Source organism: Lynx rufus, unplaced genomic scaffold (assembly GCF_022079265.1).
Source record: "Lynx rufus isolate CCGP_SWC_20201006 ecotype Redwood Valley unplaced genomic scaffold, mLynRuf1.p SCAF_6, whole genome shotgun sequence".
Classification (NCBI taxonomy): domain Eukaryota; kingdom Metazoa; phylum Chordata; class Mammalia; order Carnivora; family Felidae; genus Lynx; species Lynx rufus.
Genome location: NW_025814878.1, coordinates 79,491,608 through 79,509,807, shown reverse-complemented (window position 1 = coordinate 79,509,807; position 18,200 = coordinate 79,491,608). Strand labels below are relative to the sequence as shown.

Sequence of the window (18,200 nt, the reverse complement as noted above, 5' to 3'; positions counted from 1 at the left end):
GGGAGAAAGAGAGAGACACAGACAGAGAGACAGGCAGACACTGAACTCTGACCCTAGTTTCCTTGCCAGTAACTACTTTTTTTCTTTCCCATTCTAGCCAATTTTTTTTTTTTTTTAAGTTGTCTCATCTCTGTACCTCCCACTTCCTCCCCTCACTCCAATTTGGTACTTAAGTTTCTTTCTACTAGTTTGCTAGCCTGGGTTCTTCTCCTTGTCTTCTTTTGTCCTGTATTCTTTCATACATATGGGGATATTGTAGAGTTTGGCTTTAAATTTCTTTCGTTTCTCACTCTAGACAAGTTAATTAATAGATATGGTTGCCTATTCCATCTATACACTGATGACTTTCAAATTTGTCTGAGAGAACCCAGAGCTCTGTGTTGCAGACCTTTATAACCATCTGCCTACTTAACATCTCTGCTTGGATGTTTTAAAGGCATCCTGAAGTCCTCGTATCCAGTATCATTCTTATAATCATCGCTCACCACACCTGGCTCTTTTCCAGCATTCTTTATCTTACTGAATTACTCCATTTCCATCCAGTTATTCAAGCTGGTACCCTTGGAGTTTCCTTGACATTTCATCTCTCCTACCATCCTTATCCAGACCTTCACCAGTTCCCACAGATTGTACCCTTAAATATATTTCAAATCCATCTACTTTTACTTCTCTTTATTTTCACCTCTGCCTTTTTTGTCCAAGCCACCATCATATTTTCCCTAGATATTTACAGTTTCTCTTAATGCATCTCCCTACATTTACTTTTTTCCTCTTGTAATCAGTTCCTTACACAGCAGTGAAAGTAATCTAAACATTAAATTGGATCATGTTATTTCTCAGCTTAAAACTCTCCAAAGGCTTTCCATTGCCCTCAGAATAAAATTCATGTGTTTTACCATGGCCTACACAAGGCCTTGCCTGATCTGACTACTTTTCCAGCCTCATCTTCAAGTTTCATAATTTCCTATGAATTTAATTCACAACTTTTATCATCTGTAATTATATATTTATGTGTATGATTATTTGATAAATATATTTCTTTTCACCAAATTAAAAACCCCATCCTGGGAAGGTGTCTGTCCATCACTTAGCACAATGCTGGCACTTAGGTGCAATAATTCTCTGTTGAGGATGGATGAATGAAAGCATTTGTTTTGTTTGGGCTGCAGTTCTGTTAGTTCTGATTCAGTAACTGGGGGTGGGAACTGGGCATCTCTGTTTATTGAATCTACCACAGTTGATCCCGATGCCTGGCTTGAAAACTCCGAGAGAAATATGTTGCAACCACACTTTAGGCCACAGATGTTTAGACTCTAAACAGGAAAGGAAAGGACAATGTGAATGTTAACAAACATTTCCGTTCTTTTGCACATCTATCATTTCTCCAAGTAGGTCAATATACATCTACTGAGACTTTTATGGATGATACTTTCATTGTGATTTCTTGTTAACTTTTAAGTTATTTGCTAATTTTATGGTAAAAATGAAAGAGGGAAAAAGATAGGATGTTAAACAATTATTTTTCTGTGGGAAAAAGATAGATGTTACACAGTTATTGTTCTGTAGGTATTAGGCTTAAGCATAGGAGAATTAGTAGGAATCTGAATGAAACTAAAAATACAGAATTTTCTTAATGTACATTAGATGGGAAGAAATACCAGTCCGTAAACATCCAAAGATGATAAGACACAACACCTACTTTCAAGGAGTTTGCAGTCAGGGAAGACTTCATGTAATAATTGGAAAGAGCACTGGGTTGGGAGTTACATGACGTGGGGCCTCATGCTGTGGTCAAGGGACTGTGAACAAGTTCTTTCAGCTCTGGATCTGTTTTCCTCAGCTCTAAAATAAGGAGCTTGGGTCAGAGGACTTGTAAGCCTCTTCACATCTTTAAAAATTCCATGCTTCAACTAGATGGAGGTGGAGGGCACTGTAGGACTCAGATGGGGACCGTGGGGGAGAGGTGGAACGAGGTGCGGAGCTAGGTGACAGCAGTAGGGTTGGGAGCAAGCACTTGCCTGGAGTGGAGGCCCTGCAGAGAGTAATAGTTAAAGAGAATGTTGGAAGAGTTTGTGGGTCAAGCTATGGAACATATTGGATATTAAGCTAACGTTTTAGATTTTATTTTGTAGACAGTGGGGGCCTCTAAAAACTTTTATTTTACTTTGAATGTTAATGTTATAAATTTCGTATAAGACTTCGGAGGACAAAGAAAGCAAAAATCTTATGTGAATGAGTTTCTTATTATAAAAGATATAAAAATTACACTTTTGTTATTTTTCTCTGATTATAAAAGTAACGCATGCCCAATGTAAAAACACCAAAACGTTATTCAGTAGAAAGAATGACATGTTGTCACGATAAACCTCTGAAAAACAACAACAAAAAATGTCGTTGATATTTGTTGTCTTGTTGATTTTTGTAGTGTGACATGATTACAGTAGTATTTTAGGAAGATCATAGCATATGAGGTGATTGAAAGGAGAGGAACTGAAGTCAGGGAGATGCCAGAGGGTCAGTATCATTGCTTGGCAAGTACAGCCTACCTTCTGTGTTAGGTTATAACAGTCTAGTCTGAAGGTAATAGGAGATTGCTTTAGGGGAGCAGCACAAACTAAAGAGGAATCAGTGAATTCAAGAGACACTTTAAAGGAAGATTCATCAGGTTTAGGGACTGATTAGATTGTGATTGTGAAAAAGAGAAAGAGAAATTTTAGATGTTATCTATCTATCTATCTATCTCTCTATCTATCTATTTAAAATGAGAGAGAGAGCAAGATAGTGTGAGTGGGGGATGGGGCAGAGAGGGGGGAGAGAGAGAATCTCAAACAGGCTCTGTGTGGAGCATGGATCCCGCAACCCTGGGATCATGACCTGAGCCTAAATCAAGAGTCGGACACTCAACCTACTGAGCTGCCCAAGTGCCCCAAAGGGTGTTAAATTAATTAAAGAAGGAGGTCATTAGACTGATGTGGCTGTATTACCATGGCTGACTACTTATGCAAACCAAAATCTAAGTCTGTGAATGCCTCAAGGTTACAAAATCAAAATGCTAAGGGTAACCAGTCACAAACAGCCAACTAAGGCTTTAAGTTATAGCCAATCAATAATTTCCTTACTTTGCTTCTGCCTTTTCTTTTTTTTTTTTTTTTTTATAATTTTTTTTTTTTCAACGTTTATTTATTTTTGGGACAGAGAGAGGCAGAGCATGAACGGGGGAGGGGCAGAGAGAGAAGGAGTCACAGAGTCGGAAACAGGCTCCAGGCTCTGAGCCATCAGCCCAGAGCCCGACGCAGGGCTCGAACTCACGGACCGCGAGATCGTGACCTGGCTGAAGTCGGACGCCTAACCGACTGCGCCACCCAGGCGCCCATGCTTCTGCCTTTTCTCTCTAAAAGTTTCTCCCTGAGCTCCTGTTGGTGGAGCATGCCTAACCAATTGCTGGTCAGCACTGCCCAATTCCAATCGAATTCTGTTCACATAAACTCTTAAGATAATTTTATTTTATTTTATTTTATTTTATTTTATTTTATTTTATTTTATTTATTTTATTTTACTTTATTTTATTTTAGAGAGAGAGGGAGAGGGAGTGGGGTGTGAGCTTGAGCAAGGGAAGGGCAGAAAGAGAGAGAGAGAGAGAGAGAGCAAGAGAGAGAGAGAGAGAGAGAGAGAGAGAGAGAGAGAAAATCTCAAGCAGGCTCCGGGCTCAGTGAGGAGCCAAATCTGAGTCTCATCCCGTGACCCTGGGATCATGACCTGAGCTGAAACCAAGAGTCGGACACTCAACTGACTCAGCCACCCAGGTACCCCAAACTCTTAGAATTTTTAATGTGCTTCAGTTTACCTTTTAACAGAGGTGACCCTGGGATTTTAAGTGTGGGCTCTGGGAGAAATTCACCCATTACAGGGGAATTTGGGGCTGGAAACTTGGTTTAGGGAAGAGAGATGGGCAGGCTGATCAGAGGGAAATCACTACATTCAGCAGCTAAGCAGGGGAGCTGCCCAAAGCAACAGAGAATGAACAGCCAGGTTTGGAATGAGAGAACCAAGAAAGTACAGGCACAGAGCAGAGCAGAAGGGATTCAGAGAGGGTGGCTACAGCATTAGGTGCTGCAGAAGTCTCCAGGAGAACCAGGCCTGAGAGAGACTCCATAGGCAATTAGCAGAGACAAGGAGCCACCGCTTACTGAGTGCCCTTCCATGCCAGTGACATGGTAGTGGTGGAATCTGGGTGACAGGGGCAATAAAGAGTATAGACAGCTCATTTAAATCTTTTGTTTCTGAGAAGGAGAACATTAATATAGTATGTTGTGGGTACAGCAGCAAAAACACCATATAATTTCATTCCTATTATGGATTAAGGAGACATTTGTAGATCTGTCGAGAACTCTAACCATAACTGTTTCAGTGGGAAATCTTATGGGTCAGAATTGTCGATACCCTCTGCATCCCCAGCCTTTCTTAACATGAACAGTTGGCCTGTTTGGTGTGCCCAGTTATTTGTGTGTGACTGTGAGGTTGAACATGTATAACGTGAAAGGTGCAATACAAAAACCACAGCATTATTTTTTGCCATTTAGTCCTGCTCTTTGGGACACATTCTATCCTATTAGTTGGTTGAAATAAAGGGAAAATCCCACCATTTTTTGAGTTATTTTTTGGTAATAAAAGTTCTGTCATTTTTGGTTATATTTATACACAAAAATGAGGCTATGTCCAATAACTAATATGTCTGGTCCAATAAAATCAAGTGCTATCTTGTCCCAGCTTGGGTCTTCTCTGGTCTGGCTGCTTCTCCCGAGTCACTAAACTGCATTCAACTCCTCCACGATTGAAAGAGGTGGAGGGAAGAGAGACAATGGGTAAAAAATTCTTACTTGATATGTAAAGATGAGTTATATGAATTTGCCAATATTTGTCCTACAAAAATGGCAATTTAACATGGCTCGACATGATACCATTGTCATCTGGCATCAGAACTCTCTGGGCTTGGCAGGTATTTAAAATAAACAACTTCCCTTCATAAAAGTCTTCTGTGGGTTCTTTGGAGCACCCCTACCATTGCTGGGAGGCTTTCCATTCAGTGTCTTTGATGCTTTTAAATTTGTCTCCTCCTCTGGCTTCTCTTCACTTTGTCTTCAGCTCCTAGGCATCTACAGTATACAGTATACCTTCCAGAGGTGCTCCCCCTGTGGGGGCTATTTTTTTTTTTTTATTTGAGAGAGAGAGAGAGAGAGAGAGAACACGCTGGGGAGTGGAGCAGAGAGAGAGAGAGAGAGAGAGAGAGAGAGAGAGAATCTTAAACAGGCTCTATGCTCAGTGCGGAGCCTGATGTGGGGCTTGATCCCACAACCATGGGATCATGACCTGAGCTGAAATCAAGAGTCAGAACTCAACCAACTGAGCCACCCAGGTGCCCCTGGAGGCTATTTTTGATCAGGACTGGACAGCCCCATGGTGGCTCTCTCTTTTTTGCATATCTAGTTGAGGGAAAATGGTCACACTTTCTTTGGTTCTTGCAACTAAGTAGGCAACACTTCTTGCAACTCCCAATGCAACACTCTCTCTTAGCTTAGCTGTCCGCATGGCTGGCCAATACCAGTATTTGCTCTAAGGTTGTTCAGGCATGTCAGGTACCTGCCTACTGCCACTGATGTGTGAAAGCACATCAAAAACTTTCTCCTAAAATTCCTTTCTAGTTAATTTCCATCTTGACCCTTTTGGTTAAGTGTTGCAAAACTAGTTTTTTGGAAACCTCCTTTGCAAGTCCTATGTGCTAGACTTGCACCTGTTTGGGACTGTGGATATAGTTGGCATCTATTGTCTTGGGGGACAAAACCAAAACTAAGTCTGAAATAGTTCTATATTTGTTATGTGTGGATTTAGAAAGTTCAGGGCCTTTCTTAACCTTTAAATACAAATTAAATCCAGACACTGGAGATCAGTGCTGAAGCAGACTTTTGGGAAACTTAAACAATCATGTATGAACATAAATGTGCAAACAAAAATCCTTACTTCTGTTTCTGGCATTTCTTTTTACTCCAGAAGCAAGAGTTGCTAGAAGCTTGCCTGCATGTTAATATATATATTTTTTAAATGGTCATATAGTGTGCCATATTCCTTCAAGTTTATTAAAAATAGAAACTCTCTCAAGAGTTGGATGGCTTCGTGGTTAGACAAGGGAAATTCTGTAACTAGAATAGATGTTTTTAGCAATTCACATATCTTTAATTTGCATACAGTCATAACATATTTTATTTTTTATTTTTATTTTTTTTTAATATATGAAATTTATTGTCAAATTGGTTTCCATACAACACCCAGTGCTCATCCCAAAAGGTGCCCTCCTCAATACCCATCACCCACCCTCCCCTCCCTCCCACCCCCCATCAACCCTCAGTTTGTTCTCAGTTTTTAACAGTCTCTTATGGTTAGTCATAACATATTTTAAAGGAACTAGTTAAAATAGTGTATTTTTTCTCTTTTCCCTTTCATTTGATTGATATTCATAACATATACCATCACAACAAATTATTGATTTAGGGATAAAGGGAACAAAGAAATTACAGAGATTACTGAGAATACCTCCTGTTTCTTCTTTTCCATTTCTCCTTTAGAATTTGGTTAGAAAGTCTAATGGAGACAGGCTTATGAGAGTGGATGTAAGTGCTTAAGAGTGGGCTTTGTAAGGGAGTGCTTTCTCCAGGGAACAGTGACCATCTGGGGCAAGTGGAACTGAGAAGATGTGGATGAGTCATGTATTCTTGCACCTGGAAAGGTGTTTGCTTAGAAGACATGCTGCTCAAGTGTTTACTCTTTCAGGTCAGCCTCCTTTAGTTGCTGGCAGAGTGAATGAGCACGAACTATATTTGATGAGCTAGAATAAACATGAAAACTCATTTTGAATCAGATTGTTTCTGTGGAGCTGAAGGAAAATTATTTAGTAAATGAAATTGTGCTTCATACACAAGCTCTGTTTTTTTTTGTTTTTTGTTTTTTTTCTTTTCTTTCTTCTCCATGTTTTCAGTTAAGGTTAGTCAATTTAGTTCAGCTAGAATTAGCATAGAACAATTTTACTTTTTAGACTAACATTCAGCAAACCTTGGCCTACAGGCCAAATCCAGCCCAATGTCTGTTTTTGTAAATAAAGTTTTATTGGAACACAGTCTCATTGTTTACCTGCTACCTCAGTGCACAGTTGAATAGTTGCAACAGGGACCATATGGGCTGTAAAGCCTAAAATGCTTCCTATCTGGCCCTTTATAGAAGAAGTTTGCACATACCTCTTTTATCCTTATGAAAGTACTCAGCATCAGTATTTTTATGGTTATTTATGACATAAATTTCTATTAGTTTTAAGTGTTTCAGTATCTTCTACCATTCCTGATTATATGTTTTATAAAAATATTTAATAAAAATAACAACTCATTGTGGAAATTGGTATGACCTGATTGCCTAATGGACAATATGTTGAAAATTACAAAATCCATTTTTCTGCTTTTCAAACTCTTTGGACAGTAAAGTAATTTATTTCTTGATTTGCATTTCACCACTTATAAACACCCTGGGAAAACCTCATCTGCTACAAAGCACCCTGTCAGCACTTAGTTACAAAATGATTTTGTGATTTATTGGAACAATTTAAAATGATAGTGAAAAGAAGCACTTTTTTTTTGCTGCCTTTTCCCCCCAGGTTTCCATGATGTTGGCTTCTTCCACTTCTTGGCATTTATATTCCTTTCAGACACAAGGCGGAGAGTTAAGGTTACTCTATGGGCCATTTCACAAATGGCTGAGCCTTGTCAGTGTTGTCTGATTTTTCATATGAGAAGGTTATTTCAATTTCTGGCAGGAGATACTGTGTGATAATTGAGGCCAATCTAAAGAGCCCCATAAGAACCAGCCTGGGGACAAAATCAATTTGTTCATTTTGTACATACATTCATTCAACAAACCTTGAAGGCATGCTGGATAGGTGCTGTGTTCCCAAAAATTTCATAGTCTGTTATAGGAGATGGATATGAATCAGATAATTGTATTGTGGTAAGTAAAATGATGAAGTTACATACAAGTTATTATGGGAGGGAACCATATCTAACCTAATATGGGGAAAGGCGAAAAGGTCCCTGGAGGAGGCTAAATGCAGTTAAAGAAGTCCAGGACATTTTGTAGGACATTTGGATAGAAATGTCCAGAAAGTGGATTTGAGTCTGAATCTCTGGGCTGAGGTATAGGCTAGAGGTAAAGATTTAGGTTTCTTTAGTATAGAGATGGCAGTTAAAACCATGAGAGTTGATGAGCTCACTTAAGGGTCTGGAGAATTAGAACAGTATTGGGCTCAGGGTGGGTAGGGCCAACATTTCGGGAGCAGAAAGAGGGACCACTAAGGAAGGAAGGAAGGAGTCAGAAAGATCCTTAAGAGTATCAAGAGAACTCTTGTGTTGGGTTGGCACTTCATGGGGTAAACTATAAAGGATAAAAAATTATCCAGCATGGAGCTGGCCATCAAAGAACTTGCAGGAAGATAAACTACATACCTATTTATGATACACTTTTTACAGGGTAAAAAGGGACAGAAGGAAGGACTAAAGAACATTGAGGCTTAGAGTGCTGAGATTCCTTTTGGATTGGGGATTCAGGGAAGCAGTAATATTTGAACTATGTCTTAGAAAATGAGTAGAGATGGAAGTATGTGTGGGTCTAGCATAGGAGAGACTAAGAGACAAAGCACAATGCATCAAACTGCAGGACACTGTCAGTCTTGCATTATTGCTCTTTACTATGTGTATCTCCATCTCTCGATTGACATTCCTATGCTGAGGACTGTAATTTGTCTTTACATAGCCTCATGTAGTATTTTTCATGTAGTACTCACTTAGTGTTTGTGATATATTTAACTTGACAGAGACATCATCATTGTTATAAAATTACTTATTCTGTAGACTCACCTGCTGACCTTAGTAATAAAGCAAAAATTAAAGACTAGAATTCTTAAAAAAATTTTTTTTTTAATTTTAGAGAGAGAGAGAGAGAGACGTAGAGAGAGAGAACACGAGTTGGGGAGAGGGGCAGAGGGAGAGAGAGAGAGCATCTTAAGCAGGCTCCATGCTCAGCACAGAGCCGGATGAGGGGCTTGATCCCATGACACTGGGATCGTGACCTTGGCCCAAATGAGGAGTCAGATGCTCAACCAACTGAGCCATGCAGGCACCCCTAAGGACTAGATTTCTTATGTTTATAAGTAAAATAGACAATACAGGTAGATCACCTTCTTGATTTGATTTTTGAGGATGAGAAATTAGAATTTATAACTGAACTAAATACATATATTTTATAGCATTCCTATATAGGGCATGAAAACAATTTAAGATACAAACCACAAATCTGTAGATTCTTAAGACTTTGATCAACACAATTTCTTTGCGATCTACTTTATTATTTTTTTAAGTAAATTAAAATTTATTTTTTCCTTTTATTTTTATTTATTATTATTTTTTAAATTTAAATTCTAGTTAGTTAACATACAGGACAATACTGGTTTTAGTAGCAGAATTCAGTGATTCATCACTTACTTATAACACCAAATGCTTATCATAGTAAGTGCCCTTCTTAGCACCCATCACCCATCTACCCTATCTCCTACCTCCCTCCCTCTGTCAACCCTCAGCTTGTTCTCTATCATTAAGAGTCTCTTATGGTTTGTTTCCCTTTCTTCTCTTTCCCACTTTCCCATATGTTCATCTGTTTTGTTTCTTAAATTCCACATATGAGTGAAATCATATGGTATTTTTCTCTGACTGACTTATTTTCCTTAGCATAATACACTCTAACTCGATCTACATTGTTGCAAATGGCAAGATTTCATTGTTTTTGATGGCTAAGTAATAGTTCATTGTGCGTGCATATATATATATATACATACATACACACATATATATATACCCGATCTTCTTTTTTTAAAAAAAATTTTTTTTAACGTTTATTTATTTTTGAGACAGAGAGAGACAGAGCATGAACGGGGGGAGGGGCAGAGAGAGAGGGAGACACAGAATCGGAAGCAGGCTCCAGGCTCCGAGCCATCAGCCCAGAGCCATCAGCCCAGAGCCCGACGCGGGGCTCGAACTCACCAACCGTGAGATCGTGACCTGAGCTGAAGTCGGCCGCATAACAGACTGAGCCACCCAGGCGCCCCTATACCAGATCTTCTTTATCCATTCTTTAGTTGGTGGATACTTGGGCTCTTTTGGTAGTTTGGCTGTTGTTGATAATGCTGCAGTAAACATCAGGGTGCATGTACCCCTTTGAATCTGTATTTTTTTAATCCTTTGGGTAAATACCTAGTACTGCAATTGCTAGATCATAGGGTAGTTCTATTTTTAATTTTTTGAGAAACCTCTATTCTGTTTTCCAGAGTGGCTGCACCAGTTTGCATTCCCATCAACAGTGCAAGAGTGTTCCCCTTTCTCTGCATTTTTGCCAGCATCTGTTGTTTCCTGAGTTATTAATTTTAGCCATTCTGAGAGGTGTGAGGTGGTATCTCATTGTGCTTTTGATTTGTATTTTCCTACGATGAGTGATGTTGAGCATCTTTTCATGTGTCTGTTGGCCATCTGGATGTCTTTTTTGGAAAAGTGTTTATTCATGTCTTCTGCCCATTTCTTCACTGGATTATTTGTTTTTTGGGTGTTGAGTTTGATAAGTTCTTTATAGATTTTGGATACTAACCCTTTATCTAATATGTCATTTGCAAATATCTTCTCCCATTCTGTTGGTTGCCTTTTAGTTTTGTTGATTGTTTCCTTCACTGTGCAGAAGCTTTTTGTCTGGATGAGGTCCCAATAATTCATGTTTGCGTTTGTTCTCTTGCCTCTGGCGAAGTTGGCTGCCTGTCCTCATCTAGGATTTTGATGGTTTCCTGTGTCACATGTAGGTCTTTCATCCATTTTGAATTTATTTTTGTGTATGATGTAAGAAAGTGGTCCAGTTTCATTCTTCTGCATGTCGCCATCCCGTTTTCCCAGCACCATTTGTTGGAGACTGTCTTTTTTCCGTTGGGTGTCATTTCCTGCTTTGTCAAAGATTAGGGATCTACTTTAAGTGATATCATCAAAACCAAGTTTCAGACAGTTATTTTGTTAGCATATAAGTAGTTACATTTGTTTTATACTTTGGAATGAACTCTATCCATATTTTAGGATTAAGAAATAACTTGGTGTACGGTTGCTTGATTAACCAAGGATGATTTTTAAAAAACTAGTATTTTGTAGCTGCATCTGTGTATTTGCTTTGATAAACATAGGGAATCAGATTTAGAATACAATTTTTTTAAGTTTATTTATTTATTTTGAGAGATAGTGTGCGGGCCCTTGTATATGAGTGGGGAAGAGGCAGAGAGAGAGAATCTCAAGCAGGCCCCACGTTCAGCATGGAGCCCTATGTACATAGGGCTTGATCTCATAACTGTGAGATCATGACCTGAACCAAAATCAACAGTTGTATGCTTAACTGACTGAGCTACTCAGGCAACCCTAGAATACAAATTTTATTTTTGGAACTCCTTAGCTATTTTAAAGAGGTTCTATTTAATGTGTTACTCATAGATTTAGAGTGTACAGAAATATGGGGAATTAGAAAAAATGATATAATAATAGGCCACATGTTTTCTTGTTGATCTTGGAAAAGGAAATAATTAACAATATTTGTTAAAATACGGTAGAATGCAGTGTTTTAGGAGTTGGATTAGAAAATAATTCAAGGAATTTGAAAGGTAGAAGATGTTGGCCCATGATGATTTTGTATTTTTGATTATGTGTAAATACTTGAATTATGTGTAACTTTATACATTGATTTTTTTTGAGAATTATATTCAGAACAAATCTGAAGTCATAGTTTGACATGTGTTATTCTTGCTTCATAAATTCCTAAACTATCTAATTTAGTGTTCATTTTACAAATGATGGAAGTCAAATTAAGCAGTTTGTTCAAATGCAGTAAAATATAGATAGGTCATTTTGTTTTAAATATTTTTTTGTAATGTTTATTTATTTATTTTTTGAGGGGAGTAGCAGAGAGAGAGGGAGACACAAAATCCAAAGCAGGCTCCAGGCTCTGAGCTTCCAGCACAGAGCCTGACTTGCGACTCAAACCCACAGACCATGAGATCATGACCTGAGCCGAGTTTGGATGCTTAACCGACTGAGCCACCCAGGTGCCCCGAAACAGGCCATCTTTTTATGATAGTACATTGACAAGAAAAAATCAAGAAATCTCATAGGCTTCATGTTGTGGATGACTAAAAATAAACTTCCAGAAATTAAAATAAACTGTTTTGCTCATTAAATCATTATAAATACAGTTAAAAATAATTTTCTGAATCTTTTTAATACAGGTAAGTAAGCAAGCAAAATAAGTAAATAAGAACTCACATGTTTTCTTGTCTTTTTTTTTCTTCCTCCCAATAGGACCAGACATATTATCAATCATTTCAGGTTTCAGAATATGGTAAGAGTTCTTCGGTTTATATTGAAGGAAAAAAATATTTGTTACTTTTCGCAGAGATAAGAGAAATTTCTAAGAGATATGTTATTTAAAGTAAAAATCCTAGTGAAAGTAAAATCCTGGCGTTTCTTACAGACCTAATGTATTTTTTTTTCTTTTTTAAAAGATATAAAAGGTCGTTGTAAAGAAAAAAATGTAGGAAACAGATCACCTATAGTCTCATTATATGGTCTCTCTTATGCATAATTTTTCTTTTTTGTACTTTGTTGTGATCTTAACATATTTAAAGATTTGTAATTTTTAAAAACATAACATTAGTTATTTCCCATATTTTTCATTTGGTCAGCTTTGGTAAAGACAATCTGTTTAATTGGTAAATCTGTTTTGCCAATTGGTAAGACTGTTTAATTTGAGTAAATACTCTTCTTGCAGCTGTCATGTTTATATCACAGTCATGCACAGATAAAAACAGTGTGGCCCAACTATTTTGTTGGTGGTTGGAGGGGAAGGAAAGATGAGCATGAAAGTATAGGATCTCACTATTAGTTATAACTTGAATGGCTATTTTGAGGTTACACATGAGCTTTTTCATTTGATTTGTGTCACTTTTTGACATTGTGTCTCATTCAGGGAATAGAAATTCTGGAAAGTAGTTTGTTTACACTTTTGTGGCTCAGGCTCCACATATCTTATATAGCACTGTCACTTCCTAAGTCTCATGATCCCCTAGAACAGGGGTCAGCAAATTTTTTTTTCTAGAAAGGGCCAGATATTGGGGCACCTGAATGGCTCAGTTGGACAAGTGTCCGACTTCAACTCAGGTCGGAGCCTCACGGTACGTGAGTTCAAGCCCTGCATTGGGCTCTCTGCTGTCAGCGCACAGCCTACTTCGGATTCTCTGTCTCCCTCTCTCTCTGCCCCTCCCCTGCTAATGCTTTCTCTCTCAAAAATAAATAAAACTTAAAAAAAAAAGAAGGGCCAAATAGTAATAGGTTTTGTGGGCCATAGGTCTCTGTCATAACTATTCAACTTTGCTATTGTAGCAGGAAGCAATCATAACAATATGTGAGTGAATGTGGCTGTGATCTAGAGAAATTTTATTTATAGACACAGAAATTAAAGTTTCCTATAATTTTCACGTCATAAAATATTTGTCTTTTGATTTTTTCCAACAAATTAAAAATGTAAAAACTATTTTTAGCTCATGCTGGTTACCATTTACTACCCCCTAATCTTTCACTTTGGGGGTCACTTACCACATGTAGCTATTGAGTGCTTGAAGTGTGGCTAGTCCAAGTGGAGATGTGCTCTAAGTGGGTAAAAGACCAAATTTTGAAGACTTAGTACAAAAAGAAGAAAGGAAAAGAGCTCATTAATAATAACTTTTTATATCGAGTACATGTTGAAATGATAATATTTTAGGCATGTGGCATTAAATAAAATGTTACAAAAATTAACTTCACCTGCTTCTTTTTACTTCTTAAATGTGGCTATTAGAAATTTAAAATTATACGTGGCTCACATTTTATTTCTTTTGAAGAGCCCTGACCTAAAAGAATAAATCAGAGGTGGCCAAGGTTTTTATAGGCTATTTTTTAACTTCATTTTTTATTTTTAAAAAATGTTTATTTATTTTGAGAGAGAGAGAGAGGAAGCAGGGGAAGGGCAGAGAAAGTGGGAAAGAGAGAATCCCGAGCAGGCTCTGCACTGTCAGCACAGAGCCCAACGTGGGGCTCAATCCCAAGAGCTGTGAGATCATGACCTAAGCCTGTATCAAAAGTCTGAGGCGTAAGTAACTGAGCTACCCAGGCGCCCCTAGGCTATTTTCATTTCACATAGAGGTGGTGCTGGGTGGTTATATGTTGTTGAATTGGATATGATAGAGGTGGGGAATTGATTGCCAACCTATGATGTTTGAGGAGGGGACATCAGAATTCTTTATTCTAAGGAAATTCCACTTCTGAGAGGATCGTGTGGCTCTTTTGGCTTTCCTGGCCTTTTTTGGCTTTCTTGACAGACTAAGGGCCTTTGGCCTGGTTTGGAGCTGGAGGTCTGATCTATATTGTTGATGCATTGGTCTCCTTGATACTTTTCTTATATTAATTGAATGGTGGGATGCTTTGTAATGAGACTGATCTATTTCTTCTTCATAGCTAGTGAAGTTAGAGAAAAACATTTCTATTAGACCGGAAGGATACAAAATTTTTTTTACTCTGATGGTATGCTTTATATCAAATAGTGTTCATATTTGTAAAATATCTCATATCTTGATTATATAAAGCTGACCAAAGTGGAGGTTTTTAGCTTTGGGATTGCCAAAAGGAATCACTGTCACACAAGAAGCATCATTACTTTGTAGCTATATCTTAGTGATTAACTTAGAAATTCTACTACATAACTTTCTCTTCATAGCAATTCATTACATTAGACTGTCACAAGATTTGCCTTTGATTGCCTCAAAAAATAAAGATTCTGCATGGCTGCATATGTAGCACACGTAGAGGGAGAGTCTTGGGGCCCCAAGATGTGCTTTTAGTAACCAAGTTGGAGAATGGTCCTAGGCAAGGGGCTGCGGTAGAAGCACATGTGATGTGCAAGTATTTTAATACACCGTAAGGCAGCACTGATGGGTGATGGTTGAATGAATGCCTGGTCTCCCAGCATTCAGATGCCTTAGCATCTAGGGTTCTGGATACAATTTAGATTCATTGATGAGAAGCTTCCACTGACACAAGCGTCCACACCAACTGGCCCCCACTGTCACTGTCCATCACCAGCCTTGTAAGGGTGAACTGCAGTGCTTTCCATCTGTGTTAATGTGTGTTTGGATTCTAAGGAATCTAGGTTCAAAGAGTACGGATTGTTGACTCCTTTAGAACTATTTAGTCTTTATTTTGTTAAGCTAAAAATGATAGTAAAATAGATTAAGATATTTATCCTTGCTTCTCTTTTCCAGTATTACCAAAATTTGAAGTTACTTTGCAGACACCATTATACTGTTCTTTGAATTCTAAGAGCTTAAATGGTACTGTCACAGCAAAGTAAGTATCATTTTTTTTTATGGATAATGCTGTTATAAAACTGTCTGACAGAGAGCTCATTATATACTCCAGAGTGTTAGCACAATGTTCTGCTTATTAAAATACCCCAATGGGCAGGAAACAAATATCTGTATTAAATAATTAAGCATGGAACATGTCTGCACAGTTCTTCGCACCCATCTGTCTGCTTCCAAGCTGATCCAGTCCTAAAATATTTCCCATGAACAACTGTCTTTCTCAGACGAGTCAGGGGATCTATATTGTAGATTGTTCCAGATTAAAAAAGAAAGTTGTATCTTCATTCTTAATTCAGGTGACATAGAGGATAGAGGCTACTTACCTCTTCTTTTAAAAAAAATTTTTTTTAATGTTTATTTATTTTTGAAGGACAGAGACAGACAGAGCACAAGCAGGGAAGGAGCAGAGAGAGAGATGGAGACACAGAACATGAAACAGGCTCCAAGATCCACCCAGGCCCTCCTACTTACTTCTTTTTTTTTTTTTTTTTCTTTTTTGAGAGAGAGAGAGAGAGAGGGTGCAAGTGAGCCAGGGGCAGAGAGAGAGAGGGAGACAGGGAGAGAGAAAGAGAGAAGTGGGACTCACCCAAAGTGGGGCTCGAGCTCACCTGATGTGGACTCAAACTCATGAACAGTGAGATCATGCATGACCTGAGCCCAAGTCACATGCATAACAACTGAGCCATCTAGGCGCCCTACCTCTTCTTAAATCCTAATTTTTTTTTTTTCTATGAACAATGGAGGTTGAATCATGGGGGAGGGATTTGGTTGTCTTATTGCAGTTAGCAAATGAGTAAACAGTTCACACTCCTCATCATTTCAGCAGATGTACACAGAGAGATTCCAACCCCCCCCCCCATATGACAGATGTATCATGGCGCTCATGATTTTGATCCGGTGGCTCGGACAGATCGCATTTCGTTTTACTAAGGCAAAAAGCATCCTCAGAGTCCCAGACTAGTGGTTCTCAAAAAGTGTAGGCTGGGCTTATTCCAGGACTGACCTTCTGTAGCTCTCACTTTTGATGGGTCAGTAGCTGTGCTTTGGTTTCTGAAATGTATTTAGTTTCAGACTTTATTTGTAATATCTCATAGACACTAGACTCCCTCTTACTGCTTGCTCATCACCATATTCCTCTCTTGGTGAGGATTTGTGACAGTGGCAGTGATGGGTGTGAGTCTCCTGTGGAAGCAGCCCACAGACAAAACGTTCTGAGGACCTCTGCTTCAGATTTTATTTGTCAAAAAAAACCATGTGAAAACCATGCAACACACAAAGGCAAAAATGTGTCTAGAATTTATATACAACTTAGTTTTCTGCCTGTGTTCAACTAAGAGGTGGCTTGCAATATGAATTTGGGTACCATGGATGGACTTATGGTTTAGAAAACACATAAATGCCTGCATTTTACATAATTATTATCCTGCCCTTGATCTTAGCTAAAGGCTACGGATTCTGTCTGGGTTTTATTTTGAGTTTCTTGACTAGTGTTTATAAAACAGTGAGTACAAATCTACACAGACCATCAGGGTCCTTGCGCATTAGGTTGAGTATGGATGCCTTCTTTGCTTCTGTTTCTGGTTTTCCAAAGGCTGTGCCAGGGATTCACTACAATCAGTTAAAACAGTGATTCTTAAATTCTGCTAACTCTTCAGAAAGTTTTATATATAATTTTAGGGAGTGTGGGTCTCTTGACACCCTCCTCCCCGCTAGTGTAGTAAGAACCCTTAGAGGAGCATCTCTTTACTTGCTAGAGGGGATGCCGCTGATTCATGAATCGCTTAATAAAACCAATTAGATTAAAAAAAAAAAGAACCCTTGTAGTTTTATCCTGATTCTTGTTTGTTAAGCCTCTTTGAAATACTGATGCCTGAGAACAGCATGACCATAGTGATGGCCCCTAGTATTTCTTTAGCATTCACCACATTGTACTCACATCATTTTCGTTAGTATGTGTATCAGCCAAGGTTCCACCGGAAAAGTAGAGCCAGTAGAAGATATATATTAAGAGATTGTTGCAAGGAATTGGCTTACATAATTGTAGGAGGCTGGCTTACATTCACATTGAGGATATACTGTATATCTTTGCAACAGATTAAGGAAATCTTTTGACCAGCTGAGTCTTTTATCAGTCTATAAAAATTGGCATAGGCCTATTCTATAAATACTGTGTCCCAGAAAAGATGGAAATGATGATGGTGATGATGATCCTATGAGCAGATGCTAAACAGTTTGGGCTTTTCTTTTGCTAGTAGCCATCTGTCCCATCGAGGCATAGTTAATGTGAAGAGCATTGCTGGAAATTTCCCAGAGAAGGTTAACAGTCTTTTTTTTTTTTCTTTTGAAATCTTTAATTGATATGAATAAAAATCTGCATTTGTTTATTAGCTTTGATGTGAACATCTGCTCACTATTCCCACCTCATTAAAATAAATAATGGACTCTTTTCTGCTAACCACAGAAAGTTCTAGAGGACTGTAAAGAAAATAACATAGCACACATCTATTTATTTCTGTATATTCTGCAGACAGTAAAATTAAAAAAATATTCTTTAAAGTTTATTTAAATGTATTTATTATTTGATGGATTGAGACATTTGTATCCTGGAAATGACATGGAAAAAAAGTGGGAGAAAAATTGATAG

The 18,200-nt window shown here is 38.2% G+C and overlaps 1 protein-coding gene across 3 annotated transcripts in view; it reads left to right on the top strand.

Moving 5' to 3' along the window:
* CD109 (CD109 molecule) overlaps positions 1-18,200 on the top strand; it is a 130,633-nt gene that overhangs the window by 49,096 nt on the left and 63,337 nt on the right. For all 3 annotated transcript variants that reach the window (XM_047102643.1, XM_047102642.1, XM_047102641.1), the window contains 2 exons: positions 12,462-12,501; positions 15,455-15,539. In XM_047102643.1, coding sequence (XP_046958599.1) covers positions 12,462-12,501; positions 15,455-15,539 — 125 coding nt within the window. The remainder of the gene's footprint in view (positions 1-12,461; positions 12,502-15,454; positions 15,540-18,200) is intronic.